Genomic DNA, 22,478 nt, shown 5'->3' with positions numbered 1-22,478 from the left:
GCTTATGTGAAATGTGTTGCTCCTTACTTCGAAGCTTTTTTCCTGTTAGTGTTAAGAAAGAAAGTGAAAACAGCTTTTAATACTCATGCAGATCTTTAAACTGTACATACTTTTTTGAACAGTTCTTACTTGACTCTGGTCATGTTTCTTGGCCAAAGCATCTTGTCAATTGATTCTTCTTCGTATTAATAAATAGGTTTCAGTTCCTTAGTGAGTTGTTACTAAAACTGTTAAAAAGATCGGTCTGTGTAATAGTATCTGCAGATCTTCCAAGCAGATACACAACTCTGTGCTTAGTAAAGTGCTTTTTCTGGTATGGGATACAGAGTTCAACAGGTACCATAAACTATACTGCCAAACACTGCATTCCTATAGTAATTTAGCTGCATATACTCTAGACCTTTTGTTATTGTGGACATGTCACCAAAAACCCACTACAGCTATAATATGTTCTGCGATCTCAGCACATGTCTCACATGGGCTTGTTCTAAAACACTTGCAAAAAGAAAAAAGAACTTCCAAAATGTTTTGAAATAGCCATTGACTTCTTGGATATTTCAGCCATCAGTAACAGTAGGATAATTAATGGACTACTGTAAAATATTCACTGTGGTAATGTGATAAACGTAAAACTTTTGCAAGAACTGTCCTGTGTGTAGACATGTATTTAGCACTTCAGCAATATGGAAAGGCATGGGTGAAACATAATGAAGTTATTTTATTTGCGAGTGTTTCTGCGCTAATATTTAAATATTCTTGTGAAGAATCCAATTTTCATTACTTTGAGGAAATACTAACTTTCTTAATCTATTGTATTCTTTAGACTGTATTGAATGTTTCATGGAATGTCAGAAACAATGCGTAACCTTTTCAATTATCACCCCCCCCCCCAAAAAAAAGCTCTTCTCTCCCCTCCAAAAGAGAATAAAGGAGAATAAAACAGCCCCCCAGGTTTCATTAAAAAAAACCCAAACAACAAAACCAAACAAAAAACCCTCTAAAACCCTTCAAAACCAAAAAAACACCCAGAAAGAAAGAAACAAAAAAATAAAAAAAAATCTGTTGGTAAACTGTCTTTTATATAGTGGAGATGTTTTGAAAATACCCTGTGATGGTGCATTTTTGTCTTAATTGAAGACACAGTAGTATAACAGTATTCCTCTGGTCAAACCAAAACCAAGGGAAGCCAGGGGTTATGGTCTCTTCTTGTACACTGATATTATTATAACTGTATTTAACAACACTAAAAAGACTAGGAAATGTGTTGTCTGCATGTGATACTATGTTTTCCAGTTACTAAGTTTGAATAGACAAAATAGCTGCAGACAAAACTGAAAGGAGTACTGAGGCTTTTTAGGAAGGACAGGCTGGGATGATGATGAATACAGTTGTCTTCTCTCAGAGAGAGCTGCTGCAGTTCATGGGGATGGATGATGAGCCAAATGGAACTTGTGAGTAAGGATTGAAGAGCAGACAATTACAAGTGAAACAAGTAATGGGTGTCTGTAGTAGGCTGCCTCATCAGGAAGAACAACTAGATGAGGCCTTATACAGACAGGGAGAAGTAGCCTTATGTTTGGAGGTCCTGGTCCTTGTGGGCCACTTTAACCACCCTGGTATCTGCTGGAGGGACAACACAGCAGAGCACAGGCAGCCCAGGGAGTTCTTGCAGAGTATAGATAACTTCGTGATGTGAGTGACAGAGGAGCCAAGGAGGAGAGATGCTCTGCTGGACCTCATACTTGAAGGAAGAGCTGGTTGTGGATGGGAAAGACAAAGGCAGCATTGACTGATGAGACTGATGGTGTAGTTAAGGATCCCGAGAGGAGGGAACAGGGTAAAAACCAAGCTCGCAACCTTGACTTCAGAAGAGCAGATTTTGGCCTCTTCAGGGATCTGCTTGAATAAGTCCCGTGTGATAGGGCCCTAGGGGGAAGAGGGGTCTAAAGAAAATGTTTAATATGCAAGGGTTACTTTCTCCCAAGTTCAAGAGCAGTCAATCCCAACATGCGTGAAGTTGAGCAAAAATCCAGGATCTCTCGTAATGTGCTGCATATGCCAGTAAAAGGCAGACCTTGGAGGAGAAGGCAGCATCCCAAAAAATCTAGTATACCTTTTATATCTTTGAAAGCAGAAATTTTTCTGGAAAAGTGAATTAATATTCTTCATTTGTCTGGAACAAATACCTGTGACGACAAGCAGGCAAAATAAGCCTCACAATATTGTTAATAAACTCTAAGGACTTGTCTGCAATACCAAATAAACATGGAGAAGCCTCATGACCTTACTAAGGCCTTGCTACAAAACTACTTTGTAGCATGGATTTCAATTGGTGCTGTCCACGGCTTCCTTACTCTGTGGGATTTTCATATGGACTATCTCTCTGAATGCAGAAGGAATAATCTGCTTCACCCACAACTCAATGGGAAGGAATTGAGGATTTCATAGGTTACTACCCTCTGAAGAACTGTAGGTTACGCTTGTAAAAACTCTCACTACACACTCTACAAGAACTGTCCACGTGTAGAACTTGTGTGTTGTATTACTTCAAAAATAAATGCTGTAGAACGTGGTTGATAGTATTAAGTCTGAATACGGTTAGTTGCAGGTTCCGTTGTATAAAACAGGTCTTACTATTTACTGTTTCACCCATTTGCTTACGTAGCTTGATTTGCTTTGCATCCGCCAGTGATTACTCTTATTGTGCCGCGAGTATATAAAGAATGTAGGTAAGTTGGCTAAACTACAAGCTACAGATGTTAACTCACATCTGTAATGTTTTGCGACTTGAAATGTTACCAGTGACAGCTTTTGTCAGTTCATATGTACAGTCTGTATAATCAATTTGCACGATTCTGCTTTGCTGTTTCATGCTTTATTAATATGTAAACCCACGGCCAGCCAGACAGAAGTTTGAGACTGTAATGTACCACAGAGGTGTTCACCTGTTGGTCATCCCTTTAAATCATGAGTTGCTCAACAGCATCTTAATAGCTGCTTCTACAGAATGGATTTTTAGGAGCTGCTGCTTAACATCAGAGTCCTATATCTTGGTTTCTTGTAACAAATTCACTACCATGTTTTCTGTTGGATTGTGATCTCCTAAAATTCAGGCTGTCTTTATTATGTTTACATGTAAGTAAATACCTTTTCAATGATGAAACTAATTAGACCCATAAAGCAAGAATCACAATTCCTTTTCTCACTATAAACATGTTTAGTCACAGCTCTAGTAGGCAAGGAGATGCAGTGAAGTAAATAAAAATATCGAGGAGCCTTTATTATTTTGCATTCTGCTTTATGATTTTTTCAAAAGACTTTGTGGGGTTGCCAGCACTGTAGTATGATAATTTAATGAAAAAAGCCTTAAAACAATTTTTAAAGGCAGGTGCTTTTTCTGTCACCTCCTTGTTAGGGTACTCTTGTATTCTTTTGTCCAGCAGTTTTATTTTTCTGAATGTAAAAATAATTTAAGAATCAGAATAAAGCCCAGCTGTCTTTGAGGTTCTTGTCCAAAATAATGTTTAACTTCCTTTCTCATGCCTCTCAGTAGCCTCTTAACTCTTAGCTAAAACAGCAACTAAAATACGTTCACCTTATCTTTCACTTTTTTTGTGAAAAGTAGCTGTGGTTCTTGGTTTACTGTGTCTTGAGGAGCTAGACACCAAAATATATCTCAGTGGCTGAGAAGTTTGAGACAAAGCATAACTTACATGTCTTACCTGCAGAATAGACTTCAATACACTTCAAAATAGCCAGAACTGTTTTCTTCCAGAAATGTAGCCGCTCCGTAGAGCACTTAAGTAAAGAGTAAGGATTGTGGGTTCTAGGCTGTCCTCAGTCTGATCTCCTATAATGTCCTAATCGCCTGATTAGCGGAGTCGTCTTTAAATTTGAATCACTGTACCGCAAAGAGGGCAGGATATTTGAGTCCATAATGTGACTTTTTCTGATGGGCTACATTGAGGCTGCAGGGTGTGCTGCTCAGTTACCAAATGTTTGGGTGTAATTTCCATTTTGCAGTGCATGAGAATTTTCAGTCTAGCAACATTTTCCACTTTATAGAAATAAATGGTTGTCAGTTCTATAATTATGGTTAAGTATTAGTTAATGCTTGCTTTGTCCAACACATTGTGGCTGACTGCATTTCACATCAATGAAAGCTTTTGCATGTTGCTTTGTTCTTCTTTAGTCTACAATGGAGAACTCTTGAATTGTTCATTTGTAAAAGCTCAGTATGTTAATAAATGATGGTGTTAACTATCCTTTCAGCATAAAACACAGATAATAGAGGCCTTTCCTGTGTGCATTTGACTGAGTATTTTAAACTCTCTTTTTTTTTCTTTACTAGGAAAACGTTCTCTGTAGGATTTTTTTTTTTTTTTTTTTTTTTTTTTTTTTACCAAAACCTGCTGGCTAGAAGCTAATTTAAAGCATCGGGAGACAGATGATAACAAAATAGGGTAAAAGGCAACAAATATAATTGCTTGTCTGCTGTTTATAGATTATCTAAAGAGCAGTGGTGAAGTTGACACTCAGTTTCTGAGTGGCAGCTGTGAATTTGACAATTATCTTGCCCATTTTGGAAAACCGTAAGCATCAGCAACTGTTGGTACACTCAGGAAAATGGTATTGCCTGGTTTATCTGTCTCCCTTTTTAAAGATTATCACCACCTCTGCTGTGTCTGAAAGTTGTTCTAAATGAAAACTTCAGTTTTTCTAAAATTTGTATCTTGCTTGAAAACACTTGCTTTTCACTCACTAGTATTTCCCCCCTGCCCACTTCTCTATGGTTTTCCATGTTCAGCATTGTCATGACTACAGAATACAACTGAACATGTTACAAGGAGTGATTTGAGTAACCTTCACATAGATTATAAAATCTGAATGATTGCTACAACCACACCCATAAAACAATGAACTTTTATGAAAGACAAATTAAATGGAAGCAAAATGGGCAACTCACAAGGACAGAGTGAATGTGGAGAGACCTTTTCATTTCAAGGTATGTCGGCTGGGTTATAATTGGCTCTAATTAGCACACTGTATTCAGCTGTAAAAATTCTTTACCTTGAAGCTCAGTGACACTTAAAGATGGGAAATTTCTTCCTAACTTTGAAAACGTCAAAGAAAGTGCTTCCAATCTAGCTTTTACAACTAAAAGTTCAATTATCAGTGCAGGAAAGGTGCAAATACATCAACAGGCATAAAAGAACATTGATCTCTGGCTGGAAGAGCTCTTTAAGAGTTAATTGGTCAAACCAGATTTCATTGTCTATAATTAAAAATATATCTATATGTATCAACACTAAATACCACTTATGTTTTCAGCAATATGTAAGAAAAGTGATGGACTTAAAATAAATAAATGTGATCAGAATCAACTTAAAGATTTCTTGGTTACCCATCCAGTTGTGCAATGATCCTGCTCTCTTTAAATTTTACTTTGGAAACCTGGATTGTGGAAGGTCAGCTGTGATCACATGCAGTTTATAGTGCATTAATTTTTTTATTCTTTTATATGTGTTCATAAAATGTTTTCATCTTTTACAAGGATCTAATTGATATATCTGTGCAGTAGGACCATATGAAATTCTGAAGTAACCATGCCTGTGCCAGTTGGTTGCTTCTCAAGATTATGGGAAAAAATGTTGGTTGAATGTGTAATCACAACTGCTTCATCGTTTTTAGTATCAACACTCATTTTCAGTTGCCTATGTTTTTTCCAAGTTGTACCGTACAAGTTTAACAAGAAACACTTCTGAAAATAAGATCGGCAATACTACAGACAGAACAGCTCAGTTTAAAGCAAATTATAGAAACATTTTAGTTCCATATTGGTGTTAAAACACACTTAAAAACATGATGGTAGCTTAATGGGCTGAATAAAGTGATTTTGTCCTCATACAAGGGAGCTCATTACAAACAAACTTTTCTAAGTAGTTAATTTCCATGGATTGACAATGTAATAAGGATATGGGTCATGGTTTTAGCAGAAGATGGATGCAGGGGCTAGTTCGTTCTTTGATCTGTGCTGTTGCCCAAGGGAAAAGTGCAGTGGTTGAAGAGTCAGCCAACACACCATTTTAGTTATAGTTCCATCTTTCTCATCTACTTGGCGTTATTTTTCTTTTTTGGCATAATTTATTTTCTCTGCATAGCCTGGCTTCCCTATTAAAGCAAACTGGTGCAGTCATCTGCCCGTATATCTAATGCTTGTTTTACTAAGCGTGCAGGTAAAAAGCAATGAAATTCCTCACAGAAGAAGCAAGAGGATTTTGAGAGGAAGGTATCTGCTAAGAATTCACTGAGGTGGTGTTTCGCTTACGGTGTGAAAAATGATACTGTGTCACTTTTTTCTGTTACCTGCAACTTCCTATTTTCTTTTCCTTGTGTTTTATACTGTAAGATTAGATGGAGTTCCTTGGCTTAGATCTGGGGCCAGCCAGGTCATGCCCACTGTCTTGGGAAGGTAGGAGTAGTGTGAAACTGGGGATAAAATAGGAGCATGCATAATGTGCAGCACAGAGTTAGGACAGGCGCCTAATGGTGGGCACACTTGCCTGAGGCTGTGTCTACTCATGCAGCCTTCTTTCATCTCTTCAGTCCAGATTCTGAACTGATTCATGTGAAAAGCTAAACGTGCTAGAAAACTTATGTCTAGTGATGGACTGTGGGCAAACTGCAAGAGGTATTTTTTCATACTTATATACTGAGGATGAGAACAGCATATCAAATGCCTCTGAATAACTTAAGTTTTTATCTAGAGATGGGAAGAAGTTTCTCTATGTAGCTGTTGATACTAAAGTTATCTCTGCCTTTAGCTGTATTGTGGCACTCTAAGATGATTGGGAGGTGGCACAACTTTAACTGCGTTGGGTATGGAAATCTAGTCTCTTCAAATGACAAGACAATTTTTAATCTTTTAACCTTACTGTTATCTCTAGCAAATTTATTAGGGTTATAGTACTTACACTTAGCTGTGCTGCCCATACTGACTGGCTTGAATATGCTGCTTCTCGTAGAACTAGGGATGAGGACTGATTTTTTTCATCCCTTCATATATAGCATGAAACTGGTGAATCAAAGGTTAACAGTGTATGTTAATTGAATCATGATGACAGCTGCTGAACTGGAAGAGGTTTTCCTCAGAGCTCTGAGGCTTACTTTTGGTGTGTCTTCAGAAAGGATGCACAACTCTATGTATGAAAACCTTTGAGGTTTCAAGCTAAAGCACTCAAAAGTGCATGTACGTCAAGGTCTGGGGTTTTTCTGTGTATGTGTGCAGAATGACCGCTACAATGACGTAATCACTGTTTGTTTTGCATGATTGCTGTATGATTCAATATGCAGAATGGACAACAAATGAAGTATGGATTTTGAGAAGCTCTCTTTTTACAGTTAGGCTAGCACCTACAGAAGCTGGGTGGCATGTTTCCCTGACAGATTTGGACAGGATGTCAGAGGGCACTTGAAAAAGAAAAGGATGTGTAAATTAGCACTACCTAAAAGATTCTATAAGAAAGCCTAAGTTTGGTATCACATTGTTTTTAAGTAACTGATTCTACAATAATGTTTATCTAGTATGTATAAAAATTGCTAAATTGCTAGTTAATGGCAGATTTTGCACTGAAAATATGGGACGAGTTTCAGCTGAAGGAAACCATAAGGAATATGGTTTAATATGTTTTGGAATAGATTAGATCCACAGAGTTAAAATGGCTTTCTAGTGCAAATTCTGATTGGTTTTATTGTTAGGTTGTGTTTTTTTTTCATTTTCTGTTTTACAGTGTTATGTGGGAACCAATGGGAGACGGCAAAAAGATTATTTCGCTGGCTGATAATAACATATTATTGTGGGACTTGCAGGAAAGTTCAGCAAAAGCTGTGGTAAGAAATTTTTTTTTTAATAAAACATCATATACTTGAATATAGTACAAATGGCAACATTCAGTAGCCTAGAATTTGCTAATCTTTTAATTACTCCTTCAGAAATATCTTGCCTTTAACGTGCTTGGGGGAAATGAATACTCAGTTGTCTGGTATAGGAGTGTTTAAGAGTAGTATTTTGTGTCTGTTGCTAGTAGTTAAATATCTTCCTTTTTCTAGAGTTCCCCTTACTTTCCTACTGGTTTTACAGTGAATAATATCTAAAATAAAGTAATACTAATTTGATAAATGTGTATGAGGGAAAAATTGGTGATTGGGAAAGCCACAGGTTATTGAATTCAGATAATAGTATATTAACTCATGTTGGTTAATACCATGCAGCCCTCTATCTAATTTACAACCCTTGTATGTATAAGCATAATGTAAATTTATCTATTTGCTATGTGCTGCTTTGAGTTTTCATTATTATTTTAACTTAGTACTATACTGTCTGTTCAGTTTATTGTGCTCATGGCTGAAAACTTCTTATTCAGGAACATATATAAAAGGGTGTCATTGGCATAGATTTCTGTCTGTCTATGCCACCTCTTATGGATAAACAAAAAAGTTTACTGTTTTCTGTATGATGACATAGATTGTATATGGAAAACTGAATGTATCTGTATAGAGTCATTTAGGTCAGTGTCTGTCCTTAAAAATGGAGACTGATTGTGTCAAGTCATTATTATTCAGTTGATCTGTTGTCACTTCCTGAATTAACTTCGCAGTTCAGGGTTAGTTTCTTTTCTTGGATGCTGGAGAATCAGTTTTTTTCAACCGGCAGTTGCTTAAAGAGCCAAGATATTATGTCCATAAGCTCTTCCCTGTGGTTCCATCTGACTGTGTGCAAATAGATGAAGTCTTGCATTGTTACTATTTTGCTAGATTTTGCATAGTATCAATGTAACGTAATACAGTGTAATTGTTTATGTTCATAATCAGGTCCTTTGGGTTCCTTCACTAGATGAGACAACCTCAGCTTTTTCTTCACCTGAAACATCAGTATGTGTGATGTTACCTTCTAAGGCTTCTTCAAAGTAGTGTTTGTTTTTATTGAATGGATGTTAGTTTCTGAAGGCTAGCCTTTAGGAGGTTGTATGTGGCATTGTACCCACTGGATGTGCATTACTTCTACATTAGCCAGTATTTCTTTTCTAATGCCTGCGTAACACACAGACTTTTTTGGAATACTTTCTTTAAACCTGTTGGAAAAATACTTTTGGGGATGGTGCTGCTGCTTTCATACTAGAACTCCTCGTGTCTCTAAGTGCTGGGACTGCTAGACTTCTTTTCCCTTTCTCCTCCATTCTCTCTTTGAGCAACTCTGTGCCCTCTCTTGATAAAGTTCTTTTGAATGTGAATTTCACAGTTTTTTCACTGTCTCAACCACTTTCTCATAACTGTCAAAGTTATTCCTAATCCTAATCTTTCTGAAATATGATTGCCTTTGGGATGCTGTCTAGTGTATTACCAGCCTCTCTGTGTGGCAGTCTTACAATTAATGCCAAATTCTCTCTCTCACCACCGACACCCATTTTGTTTTGCTTGGGATTTATTTACTAGAAGTTTCTATTCTGTGTCTTCCTTTTACTATTCTTCTGAACTCCTCACTCTGTCACGCAAATAGTTTTGAATGCAACTATGATTTCCATTTCCTTTTCCTTCCATGGCTAGAATTGGGATCTGCATGATTTTGGAGAGGACTAGACTCTTCACCTAACTGGAATTTCAGCATGATTTTGGAAATCAGTATTTCTGTCCTCAAAGCGATATTCAGCTTGCTGATCGCTTCAGTATTTCACTTAGTGTTCCTTACATAGAATAAATTTTATTTGGTTACCTTTAAAATATGCCTGTATTGCATCAAATACTGGTGGCAAAGTAAGAGATAAAGGAATTAGGGGGATTTAACCTCTGACATTTGTTACATGCTTATATTTGATAAAAGGAAAGAAGAAAAAAACAAAAGTGAAATTCTGCATCAAAAAACCTGCTTCATCTAATGAAGCTAAGATTATGAAAGTAGGTATATTAACCCTTGACTGACATCTTCAGATAGGAGCATTTTGAAATGTTTGTTAAAAATTTTAGTTTGCACAAGTTTGATGTGTCACTTAGATTTTGCAGTCAGGCTCTCAGGAGACCTGATAAAGAATTTGATTGATTCTCTCTATTTTTGTCTAAAATAAGCTACCATCTCATGTGAGTGCCCTCTAAATTAGAATTGCTTGTGATTTAAAATTTTACTTGGAAATAACTGTTTACTTTTATCAGTCTTCTGCTCTGGCAATTTTGAGTTAATCTTAGATGGTATTTGCTTCATCGCTGAGTCAGTGACTGCTTTGAAAGTGAGTTTAATAGTAAAAGTCCATGGAAACCTGAATTTTGGAAAACATATCTTCACGCGTCTAAACCTTATGCCAGGTGAATCTCTTCTAAGATGAGTGGTATTGTTGCATTCCTGTCAAATTTTTATCTGCAACAAATGTCTCGAACATGTCTGTGGGTTCCGGAGTTAACCAGAGTCTTGCTGAACAGGCTGAGGAAAGCATGAACATCTCTTTAAAATGCCTGCTGTAGACTTCCTAGTAATTAAAATGATGACAACCTGAAGTCCAGTATCATAGGCTTTTTCAGGCCTAGAATCAACTGCTGTGTATTTCTGAAATATTTGAAGATTACCTCCTTCCTTAAACATTAACTTTCTGTTAGAATCCATAGAAGGCTGTAAAGCAATAATGGTTACACTGTAGCAATTTTATATTTACAAAAAACTGTGTAGGACTGACAGTTACAGGGAGCAATGAGGAAAAATATAAATGCTTCATTACTGAGATGGTTTTCTGCTTAAAGAAAAAAAAAGGCAAAACAAAGACAAAGTTAACATTCTACCCCATCCTTTGTTGCTGTAGTATTTAGAATGTGAAGAGAAAACTGTGAAAAAAGGTTGTTTAGAGAACAGCATTGGTAGGGGTAAGTAATAAATGTATTTTCCATTTGGTTATCACCATGTACAAGGAGTCTTTGTAGAGCAATAAGCTGTTGGTGAAATTGTGATTTCTTTCTGTGTATACCCGGTATAAGGGAGGGTTGTATGCAAAATATGTTGTAACCCTAAAAAGCACATGGTTTGTATTTTAATGCTTTTTGGTCAGAGTGTTAAAACACCTTTTTCTGGGATATTAATTAAAAGAGCTTTTTTGGCCTGGAAAACAGGCATGGAAAATCCTACAGAAAAAAGTCAACCCTTACCAGCATTAAAAATGGCGTGTGTATTTTTTTTTTTTAAAGAAAAGTTTTCTGAAGACAGACCATGGAAACTGTCCACAGCTCCTTTGGAGGTTGTAGCTTGTTATAGAAGGCATCAGTTAGTACTATATAGAAAATTCTTGCCAGGAAGTTCATATGTGCTTAATATGCAGATACACATAAGAAACATTGTGTTTATTGTTCACTAGGTTAAAAGGTTATCCATTTTTGGCATGTCTTACCACCTAACATGTTGTTTGGTTCTGATAGATGGGTGACAAAGCAGTAAGAAGCTAGTAAACTTAAATGTTCTGTAGGGACTGTTGTGGGGAGGAAGTCTTTACAAAACGTTCCCGTTGCTATAGACTTACAAGTGAAATAACTGTGTACCTGTGTGTGTGTATATGTTAACTGAATAAATCAATAACATAGGATTAGGATAATAAAAATGTCAGTGTGTTTCTTTTTTTTTTTTTTTCCTTTTTCTCAAAAACATGATGGTGTTCAAATTGAATGAGAACATCATCATTAACTAGAAGTAGGATCTGGACCACTGGATCTGTATCAGGTAATAGAAGTAAGAAGGTATTCATTACACTGGTGCAACACTGATCTTCCTGTTTTAAGAACACCTTTTAATTGCTTCATTTTTCGATAGATATGCTTTGTAGGCAATATTACTTTTAATGGCAAGAGGTAAACCCAGTGCTACTCTTTATGAAATTTTCCATGTTTGTGAAAAAGTTAATCTACAACTCAGGTGCAGTATTGGTGAAAAACTGAAAATATATGCATCTTTAAAATTTTGCATGGGCCAAAATTTCTCTTTGCCTGCTCTGATCCATAATTTCAAAGTTTTTTATTGCATGCATCTTCTCAATCTGCCAGGGAGTTACAAGTCACACTGTTTAATACGAATTAGCCTGAAGAATTTTAGGGTTCCAAATATTTTCAGAGGTTCTTTGTAAGAAAATTACGGGTGTATTCATCCTCTGAATCATCTGGTCAGCCCATCATAGGAGACATTTATTAACCAGAACTTACTACACAGTTCTGTGGGTTTGCTTTTTTCTCCTCTTTCAACATTTTCTGCAAACTTGTTTCTTCATTATGATATTTAATACAGGAATATTTGCCTGTATTTGCATTAAGACAAGCTTTTCCTGTCCTTTTGAGCACTCCCTTTATTATTGTTTTGAGGACATTACCTTCTGGGATGAAACTAATCTTATGCTCACTGCATCATTACCCTTTGCAATTAAATTATCTATTCTTTGCCATTTATAATCATTAGCTGAACCAGAGAGAAGCCCAACAAATCCACAAGGTCTGAGTAGGTTCTGCTGAAAAGATGACAGTTAATATTTCTGTATACAGACTTCAGGTCAGATGTCACCAAATCACTAGAACTCTTCCTTGGGTAAATGCAGTATGTTTGGAACAGCAGATGGGTGCAACAGAATGAAATGGAGATGTTAAAATGTAAGTATTTTTCTGTTTGCGCCTCTTTTCACAGAGAGGAAGAGTAGATGTGTGGGTTTAATCATTTTTATCCAAAAGATGAATTAGATTCCTTTTAGATTTCTAGTCCCTTCTGGATTCTTTTGTAGTGTTTAACATATAGGGTGTTCTTAATTCAGAACAAAATAAGATATCTGGCAGTGGCATTCCAGGTGAGATGGAAGATCCTGTGGGAAAGATTTCGGTCTATCTGGATAAAAGTAAGCTATTGGATACTAGGAACAAGCACGAGGTGCTTTCTTGGGAAGATGGCTGCTTTTCCTCAAGGCAGGAGTTACATTGTGGACTTCAGCAGAGAGCTTTGTAGAGTGCCCCGTAATTACTGCAAGTAGAATAAACATAGATTAATTAAAGCAGGGCAAACACTGTCTGAAGAAATAAAAGAGAAATTACTGGATCAGAAAGAGGATAGAAAGCCAGTTCTTAAAGAGTTTGTGTTGGGATTAGTTTTGTTTAATGGTCTCCTTAATGATAGCGTAGAAGTAGGAGTGAAATGATGAGAATTGTTGGTGACAGAAACTTGGAACTCATCACCAGTATGTAGGAGTAACAATATAGAGGATGAACTTAATGTTTAATTTTCGTAGTATAAAGCAGAAAACTTTTGTTTAAGGAACATAAATATTTTCTTGCTGTGGTGTGGAAACTCAGCACTTAAAAATATGTAGATTCTGTTACATAGCTATTCTGAGAGTGACTCTGAGCTGCCAGTATGATGTGGAAAAGGAAAATTATTGTAACAAGCGTTATGAAGGGACTACATGGTGTGGTTGTCTGCAGTGGGAGGAACTGAACTCAAAGAATTTAAAATTCTCATCAATATTTCAGTTTCTGTCAATAACAAGCCAGAACAACACTCAGCCTTTCTTGATGTGAATCTCAAAATAGTCTTATACATGCATTGTTACTGTAGTTGTTACAAGGACATCTCCTTGAGGCTGTCTTGAGATCTTCACACAACCTCAAGCATGAACAGAATTGTGGCCTATTTCCAATTGATGAGGGTATGGTTAAAAAGCAAAAAAATAACGTGTGTGATTTTTCTCAGTGAGTTTAAGTAATCACTACCATAAGCTAACTTCTTCAAGTTGATACTCATTAGAAATTCTAAATATTTATGGACTTAATTCTTTAAGATGTCTTCACTACCCTGTCTTTACTGAGGAGGGAGTCAAGATCAAATAAGCATGTGCAGCATAAGCCTATGAATATTTAATAAATGAAATAATGACTTAGAAGTCTAATCTGGAATGCACTTATATATCGATCAGATTTTTAGTCTTATGACCTCTCAGGTTAGATGTGAGAGTTGTTTAGTGTTCCCTTTTTTTGTGTTTTGGGTGGTTTGTTTTTTTTTAATTTAGTCTGTTTAAAACACAGCTGCTGCTGCAGGGGTAAGAAAACTAGTTTAATTTAATAAACATTTATTTTTTTTAAAAAAGGCATTAGGAAATCAAAAGGCATGATGTCTTCTCATTTACTTCTCAGGTAAAAGATGTCTGGGTTTTTATCTTCAAATAATTTCAAACTGTTTAAAAAACTCCAATTTATTTCATGTACTTCAAATCGTTAATGGTCATTTTCATCAAAAAATCAAAACTGAGTAATTTGCTTGAATAATTCAAGGATATCAATCTATTGATATCAATCTATTGATAAATATTTAGTAGATGGCTGCAGTTGTTAAGCCTTTACAACAAAATTTGCATTTTTTTCTCTCCCTATATAATGATTGATAATCCCATTTTTTCAGATGAGAAAATTCTGAAACTAAGATACTCTTCTGTGTGCTAATGTTGCACACTTTACCAAGTGGACTGATTTTAATTAACAGAAAAGAAAAATTCATATTTTAAATATTTTTATGCTAGCCTTTATTTTCTTATAAGAACATTGCTTGGGAGATGTTTTCTAATGGTTTGTGTCAAAGTCTGTCTGGGAAACAACTGACCTTCCAAATGCATGACAACTATTAATTCTAGTCATTCTCCTTTAGAATTAGTTCATACGCTAACAAAAAAAACCCACCAAAAACAACAAAACACCAAAACCCAAGTTGTGTGTATGAAAAACTTATTTATTAGGTGAAGGTAGCATAGCGAGGGAACAGAACTGTATGTTTCCAGTTACCATTTTATCCAGAAGTTTCTAGAACTTTAAAACTGGTCCTCTAGGGCTGTTTTTCAGTGTTGTGACCAAAGAAAGAAAGTACAGCCCCCTCATCCAGCCTCAGAAGTAAAGTTGATAAATTCTGCCATTTGTCTGCTTCATGCTGCTCAGTGCTCAGAATGGTTGTGCTGGTCCATACCTGAGTCCGCCCAGCCCTGGTATTGTGCTTGAAACTGTGGCTGTAGCAGGCACCAACCAACAGTTCAGTGGAGCAAATGTATTGGATAGTTTGCCCTTAATGTTCACTCAGTCTTCTACTCTTTTCAATCCAAGGGTTTTTCTGAGCTTGGTTGGGTTTGTCTACTTAGTATAACCCTCAATAGATCTTTCTTCCAAGTACTTTCCTACTTTGTTCTTGGACATAAGTAAGCTGTATGCATTCAAGTGTGTTTTTCTCAAGGAGTCCATTGAGTGGAGAACCACTTTCTTTTGTTTACTCTTGAATCTAATTTCTGCAGGCTTCATTTGATGCCCCATTGCTCTTTTCTTAGAAGAGAGCAACTGGTTCACTGTCTCCATCATGCTTGTGTTTTTTTCTAGATAATTTCTGTACCCTCTAGCCGTTAATATATGCTGTTTCTTGGGGTTTTTTAAGGTTACTGTGATCTTTTTCCTCTTTCCGAATTAGTCCATATGAGGTCAAAATTTGAAGCAGAAAGAGGCATCTCAGTCCTTACTGAAGTTCTAGTAAAAATAAGTTGGAATAATTGACATTTTTATTTAAATACACAGAAATCAGTCCTTCAAAGCTAGGATAGACTTTTTCATGTTCAGATACTTTGCTTTTGTAAAACCCCTTCTTTCACTGAGGATAACGTATATAGTTCTATTCCAGTCGTATTATATTGCTTAATATTTTTCAGAAAATCTTTATTACAAATTACTGCTTTCATGCAATTGTAGTATAATATCACACTGCTTTTTTATTATTGTTCTGATGTCATCAGCTTTGGGCTGATTCAGTTAAGCACTTATGAACAGTGTTACATCTATCCATATTCTGATAACCGTTTTACACTTCAAGATTACATTTTGTCGGGACTTTTTTTCTAAAGTCAATGTGTGATCCCTGAACAATAGCTAATTCTGTTGTCTAAAAGCAGACACTGGGTCTTATTCACTTCCTTTTTTGTTTTTCCTTACTGTAAGTCACATTTTGTGTTTATAAAATATTACTGTGAATTGTTTTCCTTCAGTATCCAGTGAGGCCCTCAGAGCTGCACATGTTCACCTTCTGGGCAGCACAAATCCAAATCCTCATGTGAGATTAATGTCTAAAACATGCCTTTGTCCTGTTTCCCTTTCCTTCTCTAGTCAACTTTTCTGCCTTTAATGAAGTGGAGGAAGAGTTCAAGATAAAAAGAAAACTTTCTTACCTATCCATGAATTTAGGTATGAATTAAAACTGAAGCTAGGGTTTTTTTGAACCTGTACTTACAATTCTGAACTACCAGCTTTGTTTCCTTTAAGCTTATTTCTTGGATTACCAGGAAGAAGCCTTGCAGACTTCCTTCTGTTACATAGTGTTTCCTCCTTCTGTATGAAAATTTCCCTTCCTTACCCCTTGCTGTCCTTTAAGTCCATGCACTTCCTTTCAGGCTCACTGAAGACATGCAAAAGGATATTGAACAAAAAAATACTCAGTAACTTCTGGGATTTCATTTTATTAACAGAAGTGTACCATGAGCTGATGTCTGTATACGTAGCTGGATATCCATATGAGGAAAGATGTAATTTAATTCCTGCAGGTACTTAAAAATCACTTGGGAAGGCAAGCATGACTTGGCCAATCTAACATGTATGTGTGTTTTCATGTGTGTTGTTAAGAAATAGTGCAGGATGCCTGTGCTGGCCTTGCCCCTAAACTTCTGGCTGAAAAGAAAAAAAATTCTGATCTTTTTATAATAGTTCAAATGAAGACTTAAAAAGAATAAAACATGGCTGGGGTGTTGGAGACAGTGTTGTTTACTGTTGACAAAGACCTTCTGCTCTGAGTCATATTTTGGATATGTGATACTTTCTGTCTCAATAAGAGATTTTGAAATGCCTGAAAAGAGATGCTCTTTTTGTTGGCATTACCTTACTGTCAGTGTTAACATTTGCTGCCTTCCTCTCCCCCTCCAGTCTGAGCTGTGTATGGCCAAGACCTTTTACTAGAGAGTTTAATTTTTGAAATGACCCACTTAAGCTCTGCATATGCTCTTGTGTCTGGAGTCTCGTATGTGTCAAAAAATAAAAACTGCGGTTTATTTTATTATTGTGTTCAATATTTTTCTTTATGTTAATAATCTGCAAGTTGTAGAAAGGCTTTTGAATGGTGTTTGTACTTGAGGAGGAATGCTAGAGGAGTAGGTTTGGCCACAGTGTTATATCACTCATTAACACATGAACAATATGTGGCCTTGCATACAGGGGATGCAACATTCTTTTAAATATTATAATCAGAAAAAAATTGGAAAAAACACATCTTCAGTAGCATAGACTTCAGTGATAGAAGAGTTGTAATTTCTAGATTGTTAATTTTAAATAAATATTATATTCTTGGTGGAACTATAATAGCAAAAAGTTAGCGAAATATAGAAATGGACATTGGTACCATATGAAAATAGATTTAAGCAGTATTGTATTATGTTTTTCTAGTGATGTCAGTTAAAGTTTATGTAAGCAGTACGTATGTTTTAGTCTTCTTCATCCATCAAAGTGTAATATTTCTGCTGCGAAATCTTGTATTTAATAGAATATTTATGGTATGCTAGGATTCAGGTAAAGTAGAAAAGTGATCCAATGAGACCCAGCACAGTAATCTGCTTCTGTGAAATACCTCTTAATGAAACATTTTGAAATGTGAACATTGTGTGAAAGATGACCAAACAAGTCTGCTGTCTGCCTGGTTGCTTGCAATTTGTATAAATTTTATGATCAAAATGTGATTTTTTTGCTTCCCCACCTCCTTTAGATATTAAACGATCAGTTTGAGTAAGTCATTAGAAGTAACTTGCAGTGTCTACAGCTTCATTTTTCCAAACGTTCATGTGGAACTGGAGGATAATTTCCTGTACCAACTTCAAAGAGAAAGTTGGTTACTTTGTACCTTCTTTTCATTAAGTGTGGAGAGCTCTCTGCTCAAAGACATGCAAGCCTGATTTTGCAACTGAAATCTTTAATTCTCATGGACTGTAGATTTGTGATCTAGTACCTTTTGTTATTTTAATAGGCATGTATGTGATGACATGGGCACCTGGGCCTTGAATTTTTTTATTTTTAAAAGCAGCTATACACTTGAATCCTGCTCCTACAGATAAAAGTGGCATTTTGACATGGAAAAGTGTTGTAAGACTGTTCATGAAACTAAATGCTTGTGTTTATTTGTCTGAGGCAGCTACAAATTTGTGCAGTGTGCCCATATTGTATATCCACTGTTTCAACAAATTATCTGAAACTGGTTTAGTTTATATAGTAGTACAGTACTTCTAGTATTTCTGAATGCATTACACTACGTAAGCCTTTTAAAAAATTACTTTGTGAGACACAAAACCAGTTCTAGCTTTTAATTTTTTCTGTTTGCTGTTTTAGAACTTTGGTAGTCTGTTGCACTCGGAACAACAGGCTCTTTATGCAGTTTTGGTCTTCAGTGGAACTAATTTCATTTTAGTGTTACATTTAGAAACATTGCCAGCTTTGTTTCATTATTTTAGCTTTCTAGTTCTGTAGCCTTGGAAGGGAAAGGACAATTAAAATTTACTTCTGGAAGATGGAGTCCACACCACAATTGTACACAGATTGCAACAGCCAATGATACCATCATTCGAGGATGGGATACACGAAGCATGAGGTAATGAGAAATTGCAGTCTTGTTCTCTAAAACAGACAATCTCCTTTGGAGACAAAATTTCCACCACCGCCACCACCCGTTGCTCCTAACATTTTGTTGTTGCTGTTTTGGGTATTTTTTGTTACAGATTAGAAATATGGAAAAGCTATAACTTATAAAAGGAATGGCTGGGCTGGCATAGCTGATATATTTATAATTTAGTAAAGGATTTTGTCTGGTTTTGTCCCCCCTCAGCTTTGATTCTGATTTGTATATTGATTTTTACTGAACTATGTACTACTCTCAAGATGATCTGTTCAACACATAGGCATTACCTGAACGAAGCTGTTCTGTAATTCAACCTGAAAATGGTTTAACAGTCCTGACTATGCTATGAAATGTCTTCATAGCGTACTATCTAAAGGTAACTTTAATCGCTGAAGGTAATTCACAGGTTAAGTTCACTCTTCACTTCTCTGATTTTAATAAATAGCCTACTGTACTATATTAAAGACTGTAGCATACTAGTTACATGAAACTATTGAATTTGTCAAAATCATAACCAAATCAAAGCTTTGAATATACCTAATAATGTGTTTTCCCTCCTGCTCAGTTGTGATTTTGATAAGCAAAGGAGTGATGTTGTACACATCTGTTGCCATGACTACTAAAGCCTGTGCAAGCTTTTTTAAGATATGCTTTACCCCCTTAGCACACAGTAATTTATCACTAAACTGAGAAGACTGATGTCTTGTAATAACTTTTGTTGCCTTAAAGGGGGATGACTTTAAATTTAGTTCTGTGGTTCCTGCCAGCTCAGCGATGTAGCAATAAATCCCTTTGTTTGCCAGCCTTGTGTGTTTTTGGCAGAAAGGTTTATTTAATGTAAGAAACAAAAGCTAAAAATAGAAATATAATAATTAAGTTGCTTTCTGTACACTTGTCATCAGGTTTGAAAGCCCTGTTTTTTGCCTTGTAAAAGGCTACATAAGAATCTTACTTCACATATATACATGTGTGTACTGTCATTTATGAAGACTTTTAAATGAACTGTACAAGAGAGGAAAGAAAGGTCAAAGGAGAAAGTTTTTTTTAAAAGTTGCTTTTTTGTGATGTTTTTCTAATCATCCTATTAACATGTAACGTGCAGACCTTAATGTTAAAGCCTATGTTTCTAAGTAGAAAATGTTAATTATTGTGAAGTCTGCTTCATGCTCTGTTTCATTAGAAGAAGCATCTCTGTCTCGCATTAAATAAATACTGAGTAAATTTTATGAAAGATAGGTAGCCCAGATATCAACAAGATCCTCGATGAAAGGATAGCTTGGTTAACAGAAGCAAACCATACAAATCTAATTACTTTAAGTGAAGCTCAGGTTTAGATAGTCCTTGAACCAATTTATGAGTACTAGGCTATGCCAAAGAGCTGTTTGCAGTGTACTTGAAAAATACAAGAATAAGTCTCATCTGCAATTAGACTGTAATATGTATGGAATGATGTGAATATTTGATAATGACTAGTTAGACTAGAACTTGGAGTTTAAAGTCAGGGCAGTATAAACTGTGGCAGTGTAAGAAGCAGAAAATGAGAGGGGAAAAAAATAATCAAGCACAGAAAACTGCTATCTTTGGAAAGAATAAGAGAGGACAGATATTAAAGAAATAGTTAGAATAGCTATTTCCACAGAGCTGTAAGATAGAGGAAGTAAATTATTTTGGACATAACAAACAAAGGAGAGGAGGGAAAGAACAGGTTGGTGGGAAGAATCCTAGACTAGACTAGGAAGCAGTCTTAATCGGAGAAGAGCTTGTGAAGCAGAAGAGACAGACCCTAGGCTGAATGGATGGAGAGTTGTATCAGGAATATTGAAAATCCAAGAATAAATTCTACAACATATGGAAGATGATGATGATGAGGAAATGGATCCCTTAGCTGGAGAAGATGTTCATGTGTTCTGGCCTTAATCTCATGATGTAAGTGGAAAATTTAATGTAGATATTATTGCTGTAGGTAGGATGATAGAGTGAAAGAAAAGAATATTCATACTTGGGAAGGAAAGAGATAAAGTGGTCAGAATAATAAAGTTGGTATAAAGGCTTTCATGGTAAGAACTGCTGAATACACAGTGGACAGTGGCATTTCTTTTTAAGCCATTACACACATCTCCGTGAACAATGCAAGAAATGCAGGAAAGAAGTGGAAGGTGCAATAGAGGAAGAAGGCAGTGTTTTATTGCTGCAAGCATGCTTGAGATTTAAAAATTTTCCCATAAAGATATTTCAATAAATTAAGAAGAAATGTTGAATTCTGCTGCCAGAATACCTGGTAGGAAGGCATACCTGAGTGAATATCCTTAACCTCTCAAATTCTGAGAAGAGTGTTGACATTGGATATCAAAGTAATATTCTCTATCCAGAATGATTGCCATAGCTGTCAGAATAGGGCTTAGTATAGGCCTGGAATAGGCTGAATCTCTGTTTATGGAGCTACTTTGCTTTGTATTAGTAGTTAGGTGTTAACATCAAGAGACTTCTCTATCTGGTCTTGACAGGAGACTATATGTACAGTGCAAGAAATACAAAGTTTTGGTCAGCTTATGTTTTCTGAAGAGAGACATTTTTCATTTAAAAAAGAAAAAAGCTCACAAAGTGTTGACAATTTCTAGTGAAGGCTGTAGGATACTGTCAAATCTAAGCAGAACTTTGGTAGGTGGTGGCTTTAAGAAAACTAGTGATGTAATAGTGGAAACAAAGCAAACCCCAGCCAAGTTTATGAGGTGTGGTAGGGAGACAAACTGATGGAACATGATGTTTTGAATAAGGATGCTAGGTACCTGTTAGCAGTACTACAAATGTTTTCTGAAGTGGTCAGATGGATGACTACGTGCTGAGTAGTTTAAGGGTCACAGGTAAATTAGAGATAAAAGCCAGAGCTCAGAAGGCAGGTTCAAAATAGAGCAATAATAAAAAGCTGTTCCTATCTGTTGCATCCCTTGCATCTCAGCTTTTCATATAGGGAGAACTAGATGTCATAAATACAGAATTGTTATAACTACTTTGAGGTGAAGACGCTCTTACCTGAAAATACTGTGATATAGTAGCAGACATTTCGTAACAGTTGTTAGAGAGCTGTGCTAGAATCGTCTGGAACTACTGTTTCCTTTTAGCTCCAGATGAACCTAAAGCAAACAAGGAAAGAGCAAAGCTTCAAAGCAAGCTGAGAAATCTATATAAGTCACTGTTGTTAACAGCTGGGATTTCCCTAAACTATGCACTAGCAATGGGAACTCTAGGTCTGTGGGTGGTAAGGGGATTATGCAAGTTTCCAGGGAAACGGATTCCTGTCAGTGGAGTGCAGTTAGCTTTTTATAGACCATTTAATTTTTTTAATGTGTTTTACAGACAGATCTATTGCATAGAAAATGCACACGGACAGCTGGTACGAGACCTAGACTTTAATCCCAATAAACAGTACTACCTGGCTAGCTGTGGAGATGACTGCAAGGTGAAATTCTGGGACACAAGAAATGTCACTGAACCAGTGAAGACACTAGAGGAGCATTCCCACTGGTAGAACAAATTATCTGCATGCTGTTTTGTGGGTGGATGGCTTATGTAATTTATTCAGCTAATTATTTTACTGTTTAGGAACAATGCAAGCTAACTATGTGCTATTGTGAATAATCATTTTTCTGCACAGAGGAAAGGTTTCAACATTTCGGTGTTCCTTTTGTGATTGTAAATTAAGAAGGGTTTAGACAATGTTAGTCTAATTTGCAAGAAACTGCTGTTAACGTTA

At 36.1% G+C, this 22,478-nt stretch overlaps 1 protein-coding gene across 19 annotated transcripts in view; it reads left to right on the top strand.

Moving 5' to 3' along the window:
• EIPR1 (EARP complex and GARP complex interacting protein 1) overlaps positions 1-22,478 on the top strand; it is a 137,995-nt gene that overhangs the window by 52,843 nt on the left and 62,674 nt on the right. For all 19 annotated transcript variants that reach the window (XM_080387815.1, XM_080387811.1, XM_080387808.1 and 16 more), the window contains exons 5-7: positions 7,791-7,890; positions 18,564-18,700; positions 22,082-22,249. In XM_080387815.1, coding sequence (XP_080243941.1) covers positions 7,791-7,890; positions 18,564-18,700; positions 22,082-22,249 — 405 coding nt within the window. The remainder of the gene's footprint in view (positions 1-7,790; positions 7,891-18,563; positions 18,701-22,081; positions 22,250-22,478) is intronic.

Source organism: Falco punctatus, assembly GCF_963210335.1.
Source record: "Falco punctatus genome assembly, chromosome: 5".
Classification (NCBI taxonomy): domain Eukaryota; kingdom Metazoa; phylum Chordata; class Aves; order Falconiformes; family Falconidae; genus Falco; species Falco punctatus.
The sequence above is the reverse complement of the archived record's forward strand: the minus strand, read 5'-3'. Positions and strand labels throughout refer to the sequence as shown.